The 7,788-nt window shown below is 36.4% G+C and overlaps 1 protein-coding gene across 4 annotated transcripts in view; it reads left to right on the plus strand.

Moving 5' to 3' along the window:
• The window catches only part of thsd7ba (thrombospondin, type I, domain containing 7Ba), a 922,022-nt gene extending 914,891 nt beyond the window's left edge, over positions 1-7,131 (plus strand). For all 4 annotated transcript variants that reach the window (XM_048535033.2, XM_048535035.2, XM_048535034.2 and 1 more), the window contains 2 exons: positions 4,017-4,104; positions 5,695-7,131. In XM_048535033.2, coding sequence (XP_048390990.1) covers positions 4,017-4,104; positions 5,695-5,776 — 170 coding nt within the window. In that variant the 3' untranslated portion in view covers positions 5,777-7,131. The remainder of the gene's footprint in view (positions 1-4,016; positions 4,105-5,694) is intronic.
• The last annotated feature ends 657 nt before the right edge of the window (positions 7,132-7,788 follow it).

Consider the following 7,788-nt stretch of genomic DNA (forward strand, 5'->3'; position numbering starts at 1 on the left):
AACCTGAAAATGTTTAGTTAAAATAAAACCAGAATCAGACAATGCCATCATGCAGGGTAGGATCCATATAATAGGGAATGTGGTGTGCAGCAGTGGTTTGACAAGTGGGGATGTGAGTTATGGAATGTGCTAAGCAACATCCGGAAATATTCAGTTACAAAGTGAATAGGGCTTTTCAAGTGCATAATTGGCTAGCAGAAGGTAGATTTCAATCCAAGCAAAGCTGGTGATCAACTGTTTATCAAATAGTTGTTAGCCAAACAATAATACAGCTAGTGAAGATTATAACTCCGAAGCGTTGATTGTTAGAATTCGTCTTGCCATTATATATCATTAATATTGTTGTGGCACAATCTTTCACAAGTACAAAGTACAGCATTGCTAATTCCAATAGACCACCTGAGTGAATCAAGCTGATAAAAGCAACCTTGTGTTAGTATGCGTTGTATAAAGAAATTGGAAATTGTGGTATAGCTCCACACTTTGATATTCAAATAACTGTCTCAGGGGTACGGGAAAAGTTGTTCAATTCTTCACTCGTCAATTTTTATTATATTTTGCTAGTCAGTTCTGCAGCATACAGTCATATATCTTAGTCATATTCTCTCAGGTGAGAGCGATGTCTCTTACTAAGCGTTGATGTAGTTATTCAGTCTTAAAGTAATATAATCTGTCATCTTACTCTTAAGCAATAAACTACTTTCTGATACTCAAATATATGCCTCTTCTAACAAAAACTCTTAAGTGGTTAATTCTTCACCATTTGACATTAATTAGCTCCTTAGACTCATACTACAAGAAGAGAGGGGCTTTGGTTCACTCAGTTGGCTGTACAGCTGGTTTGCGATGCAGAATGACACCAATAGCATACATTCAATTACCACTCTGGCTGAGGTAACCAGGAAGGTCTGACCTTCTCAGCCTGACTCCTCACTGGAGGCACAGTGCTGCTCAAGCTAAACCACCACCATTTTTCTCTCTCCAATGAGAAAGCAGCTCTATGATCCAGTAGGACTGCGGCAACTTTACTGCAAGGAGAATTGGTTACAGCATATCCACCCAACAAAGATTTATCACAACCAAGGGCCAGCTGCAAACATTCTTTATGAGAATTGCAGTACAGCTCACAGTATGTAATTAGCTTTACAGATAGCTTACTTTGTCATCTGTGTAGTTGAAATAGCTGAAATGCGTTGGCTACTGTAGTATGACTTAATGGTTTTGAAACAGTTAATTTTGAAGTTGCACTGAGCTCCAGCCAGTCTGATTATCTAATACAGCCTTTGGACACAGAAGAAGGAGCTTGGCACAAGGCCTCAGATGGAGACAGACATGCTATCTCTGATGCCCAACAGTTTTCGTAGCAGAGCCTAATGAGTCAACATAACTGATAGCTATTGCTATCTTGCAATAAACTACAGTTTGTGTTGTTAGACAGCTGACTTTTCTTATTAAGACTCACTTGTAGTTAATCCTCTAGAAGTACCAATTAGATACAGCCTTAGAATAGAAAGTAGAATTCCCATCATTTTTTTTTATGGGGGCTGCTTTTTAATTTTTGGCTGCATTTCAGCCCAACACTCCTGATCTAAGGGCACCCTGTGTCGGGGGTGGGGTGAATTGGTCAGAGAGCCTCCCTACTGACTGTTTGTGGGCCTGGCCAAAGTGAGCATTAATGGACCCAGGTAGCAGGTTGTGAAGGGGGTAATGGTGCCTAACTGCCTGCCTTTTCTTCACAGTTACGTCCACAGTAGGGAGGGAGCATGTGGTGTTCACCAGCACAATACAAGCCATTAGAGATCAGAGGACACTGCAGGGGCTGGAGTGCACAATCACCCCAAATAACATTATATTGATTTGATAAGTTTCAATTCTCCTTATAAAAGTTGCCACTAGTCATCACAGTGTTTTTTTAAAATTGGTCCATGAGGGGCTGTTTAACCAAATGTTATGTTTTTTTTCCTTTATTCATTACGGAATGAGGGTGTTGCTGACCAGGCAGCATTTATCGCCCAAAGGGCATTAAGAGTCAACCACATTGCAGGGGTCTGGAGTCACATGTAGGTCAGACCAGGTAAGGATATCAGTTCCTTCCCTAAAGGACATTAGTGAACCAAATGGGGTTTTTCTGACAATCGATTCATGGTCATCATTAGATTCTTAATTCCAGATTTTTTTTTAGTTGAATTCAAATTCCACCATCTGCTGTGACAGGATTTGAACCTATGTCCCCAGAACATTGCCTGGGTCTCTGGATTAATGATCCAGCAATAATACCACGAGGCCATCGCCTCCCTATTTAAAAGAGTCAAAAAGACAATTGGTGGTAATAATCCAAGCTGCTAGTGATTGATATAATAGCTACTTAAGCAGCTCTTTTAAATAATTAGGATTTCATTGGCAGTTGGAAGCAAGTGTTCTATTTACAACAAGTGAAATTTGTTCTCTACAGTCAAATGCAATCAAATCTGCAATTGATTTCTTGCATTTATATTACAAATGCAGATTAATTGGGACATTATTCTTCCTTTTACAAAAAGTGGGACCTTGAGATTTGTGCAATGCTGGAAAGATCATATTCATTAGATTACCTCAGTTGTATAGAAAAATTGTTCCTAAAACTTCTTAAATTGCTGATGTTGTTTCATGATGCTTTCTCCACTGTGGTTGATGGCATGGAATACTAAAGTATCAACCCAGCAACAATGACTGAAAGGTAACGTGTGACATGGAAAGGAGGTGGGATATTGGTGGTACAGCCTGAAACTTGCTGCTGTTGCTTTTTGCTGCCAGTGTCCACCATCTATCCAAATGTTTAAGATTTTCAGTTTTAAACTGCTATACCACCTTAAGAGGACCCATCCTTGTAATTTAGTCAAAGCTCAGAATTTGTCAGCATATACTGTTGCAACCTTAGTTCCTGTTTAGAATTGTCAGAGTAAATAATAGTTTTATATGCAGGCACTACTCTTGGATATATAGTACTCTTTCAACAACAAAAAAACCCATCAGCACAAATGGAAGTTTTTCACTTCACTAGTCTTGGCTGCATTCAAACCTGTTGGCTTAGAAGTAAAATGACAGTGTTCAAGCTCACTGGATCAATCATTTTCCCTTCAAAACCCAAGAGCTTTCATTCCAGGATTATAAAGAATATTTACCACACAATTGTGATGGAATACCAAATAGTTATTATTGAGCTGAATGGAAAATTGCAGCTTTCTAGAGTACTTACCAGTTAATATTATCTCTTCTTGCTGATTCTATTGAACTGATGCATATCCTTTTCAGCTATTCTGTTTGACACATTCGGTATTGTCACAGATCTTTAGATGTGATACTAGTGTAGGGAAAGCCTGAAGAACTCTGTGAATGCCAAAACAGCTTTCATGATACAATAAGAAGCAGGAATTGGAGTAGACCACTTGGCCTTTGAACCTGATCTGTCATTCAGTTTGACCATGGCTGATCTGACATTTCTCGCTTCTACTTTCCTCCATTTTTGCAATAATCCTTGATTCCCTGATTATCTGAGCCTTGTGTGCAAGAGAACTCTGCCTTTAAGAGCCATCAACAGCAAGAAATTCTAAACTCTAAACCTTCTGAGAGAAGAAATTCCTCCTCATCTCAGTTTTCATTTGACACCCCTTTATTCTGAGGCTATACACTTTGGTCCTAGAATCTTCCATAAGTGGAAACATCCTTTCAACAATTATCCTGTCAAGTCACTTAAGAACGCTTCATGTTTCAATGAGATCACTCCTCATTCTTCTAAACTCTAGTGAGTAGAATACCTATCTGTTCAATCTTTGCCCATAACATAATCCCTCCATACAAGGGATCATCCTCATAAACCTTCTCTGAACTGCCTCACTCACAGTTATCTTCCAATCAACGGAATCAGCTTAAAGTTGTTATGTTCTCTGCAAATTGCTTTAAAAAACTACCTTTCCTTTTAAGTGTTAACTCCACTTACACTTGATCCTTTACTGTTTTTTTATCATATTCTTTGACAGATGGTAAACCAAAGGTCTGGGTATATGGAGTGTCCACTGTTATGGTAGTCCTCATTATCTTCATTACTGTCCTTTCATATTTGGTCTGGTAAGCATCAGCAACTTTTACTTTAAATATTATTTCTTATACCTGATTTAAAAATATACTTTGATAATCATGACTAAATCTTATTTAAATGCCCAAGACATAGTATGTGACATTCTACCTGATTGGCAACAATGGTTCTTGCTTGTTTCAAAGCATAGTTTTGGAAATCTTGATGAGTAATGCATTCTATAAAGCAAATTTCATAACATGTTCAGATAATGACATTGTTTCAATGTTGTACTGTAACAAGACAAACCAAATAATTGTTTCAACATGACTGCCAAAGAATGAAATTGTTATTTAGACAGATCAGAAGCAGTCAGATTCATGGAATTCTCCATAAAATATAAAATTGTTTTGTTTATTAACCCCTGTGGATTTGATTCACTTGACACACACAAGTAGATTTGTCAAACTTTTGAAAATTAACAGGGAACTTTGATGAGTTTATCAATTCACATCTGACCATGGCATGCCATGCTTCAGTTGTTATATTTGATTTTAAAATATAATTGTAAATTATCAGGTGTATGGTAAATTTTACTACAAAGTAACATTTTTGGTCTACAATGCATCTTGCCAGATTCTATAACAGAATGCCTTCAACTGCAAATAAATATATTTTCTTCACATAGGATCTATTTTAATAAAAGAAAGAGTTTAAGCTCCATCTGCTCTACAGGAAACAGGCAGTGCAGGAATTAGGATCAAAACCAGTTATCTGTTATTTTCCTGGCCCATAACTATCCCACAGCTGGACAGCTAAGTTTCCCGTTTGCCTTTGGTGGAAGCCTCAAGAGTCTATGCTAATCAGAATTCTGTTATAAAGAGAGATTTCCAATATCATTAATATAGTCTAATATGGGTTCCATCTTCTAAGTGATGTTAAAACAAAAATATTGTTTTTGACATAGGATGTGCACCAGTGGCTCCCACAAAACTGAACCAGGTTCTTTCTGTTCTGTATTTGTGCAACTCTCCTGAACCCCTAGGCACTTGTCTTGCTGTTAGACCAACTGGCCATCATTTTGTTTTTGTTTCTGAATGTCTCTTTGAAACATACAACTCATGAATTCTATTTGAATAAGGCTTGGACAAGAAAGTGGACTGAACCTTCTTGGGCACCTCCACCATGGTTCCCAGCTAAGCCCTACGGTTGACTGCCCTGGAATTTAAATTCTGCTTATGATTTATGCTGTATTGAGATTCCAATCTACTGGCAAACTTAGGAAATGTCTTGTTTTATTACATGTTAAAATCATATAATGATTGTTTCACTGTTGGGAGAAATTTGATTTTCCTGTCATCCTGTACAAAAACAGTAAAAACTGAAAATAATTTGCCGCCTAACAGTGCAATCATTTTTTTATGCATGCAACTGGTCAAACATTGAATGATAATGATATTGGTCTCCATTTACTAATAATAGCCCTCATCAGGAGTTCAAATAATAGATTGTTACTGTTTGTTTCTATTAGGATTGATATATTGAATGTGGATCTGTGTTATAATTCAGGTATGTTTCTACTTATTAATAATATTGAAGTTTGACCACAATCAGTTATTGTTTCTTTTGTTTATCCTTCACAGCAAGAAACCAAAGCAGCAGACTCGTCCAGCTCCTCAGCAGAAGCCTCTGACTTTAGCCTATGATGGTGATTTGGACATGTAATGAGTTCAGGAAAAGAAACTCCTCCTTTGTTCTGTTCATATTAATTGGATGACAGAAGCATTAAACTTACTTCAGTGTCACAAGCATGAGCAAAGAAGACAAAACTCAAAAAGTAGCCTTGAGGAATGCCTCAAACCATATCATTCCTGTGGGGGAAAACAATTTTCAGAAACTCCAAATGTGCTCTCATATTGAAATGTGAAAGTCAGCAACCTAACATGACCGGAAATAGCTATTAAAATGGTATTCATTCTTTAAAATGTTTAGTTTATGAAATGAACACCAGGACTGATTAAACAGCATTTCTTGTTCATTTTTCATATTAACAAATTGAAAGAAAAATTACATATAATTCCCAGTACAAAGGTATGAAGACAATTCAAAAGAAATCACATATTGTATTTACAACCTGATGTCAGTAAATGCATTTCTGAAGGTAAGTACTGCTAATGCGCATCAATTACTTTGGCCTGAAAGGAGTTATTGAACATTCTGTGGAACAATCTGCACTATATTAGTGCATCATGATTTCCCGCATTTATTCAACAAGCAAAAATGTACAGTAACAAGGATTTCAATATCGCTTAAAGCTTGGTCTAATCAAGTGACTTACTCTATAAGAGAATAATACTAGTCTTATCAGAGAAGAGATGATGTGTAATGTTGTAGAGCCTTAATGAGTATTTTGTAATGAATGTCTTTTCTGAAATGAGATAAGACCCAACATTTAATTAGAAGTAAAAATCTCCTGATAGGATAGAAGAATTCTCAGTAAGTGAAGATTACTTTTTCAATGGAGAATAATAAATGGTTCACAATTTCTGCCTTCTGTTCCATTTCTAATTATTACGAAGCATAAGACATGGCCAAGTGTAAGTAACATTCTGGCCATGCACCAAACAAAATAACACATTGAATGATTAAAAATTTGATTCAAACATTTTCGAGTTTGCCATTACACCATTGTTTTCCATTCCACTTGGTACATCTAAAGTGGCAAAATCCAGGAAGTAGTGACTTTTATTTTCCTTCTAGAGATTTATGGTAAGATAGAACAATCTTGAAATGGTGGATGATACCTAAAAAATGGTTTATTTACATTTTGAGCTCAAAAGATAGGTTCCTTTAAATTTGGTTGTTGAATTTGGCTGGCTGACTAAAAAACAATTATTTAATTATTATGGTGGTTACGCTATTCAAATAACAAATGTTAACTTAGCTTTTACTGATCTTCATTTGTGAGCCTCAAGAGAAAAGTATTAACAGCTGGTAAAGCTTGTTTGTTACTTTGAAATGTATTCGTTGCTCCAATTGGGAACCAATTCAATGTATTTTCTTGAAAATAAACCAGAAGACAGGTGGCTAGAATCTGGATGTTTTGTTTTTTGTTGTTGCACATTATCTTTCACAATAATGAATCTTTGAATGTAATTTCAGTGGTCAGTGTTCTAGCATTGTAATTTCAAATTTACAAAACAGCCTCAGAATTGAGGAAACTAAATCAAAATTTGAAGTTTGCTTTCGATTCGATGAAAGTAAAGTGTTATGACTTGTTCATACAAATTAAATCAGCTCTTGGAAAGTTATTAGCAAGTAAGATCACCCTGCTCTGGAAAGCAAGAAAGAAAATAAAACAGATTTTGGGATAATCTTAATCTACCATGTAATTGGCATAGGTCCGTTATATAAAGTGATCTTTCATAATCTACTCATTGATAGTAACTTGACAACATATTCAGAAAGACTTAAACAATGGCCATAGTTCCTTGAAAGTGGAGTCACAGGTGGATAAGGTGGTGAAGAAGGTATTTGGCATGATTGTCTTCATTGGTCAGAACTTTGAGCAAAGGAATTGGGGTTTCATTTTGCTGCTGTACAGGACATTGGTGAGGCCACTTTTAGAATGCTGCATACAATTATGGTCACCATTCTATAGGGAGGGTATTGTTCAACTTAAGAGGGTGCAGAAAAGATTTACAAAGATGTTGCCAGAACTGGAGGGTTTGAGCTGT

The sequence above is a fragment of the Stegostoma tigrinum genome, chromosome 7 (genome assembly GCF_030684315.1).
Source record: "Stegostoma tigrinum isolate sSteTig4 chromosome 7, sSteTig4.hap1, whole genome shotgun sequence".
Taxonomy (NCBI): domain Eukaryota; kingdom Metazoa; phylum Chordata; class Chondrichthyes; order Orectolobiformes; family Stegostomatidae; genus Stegostoma; species Stegostoma tigrinum.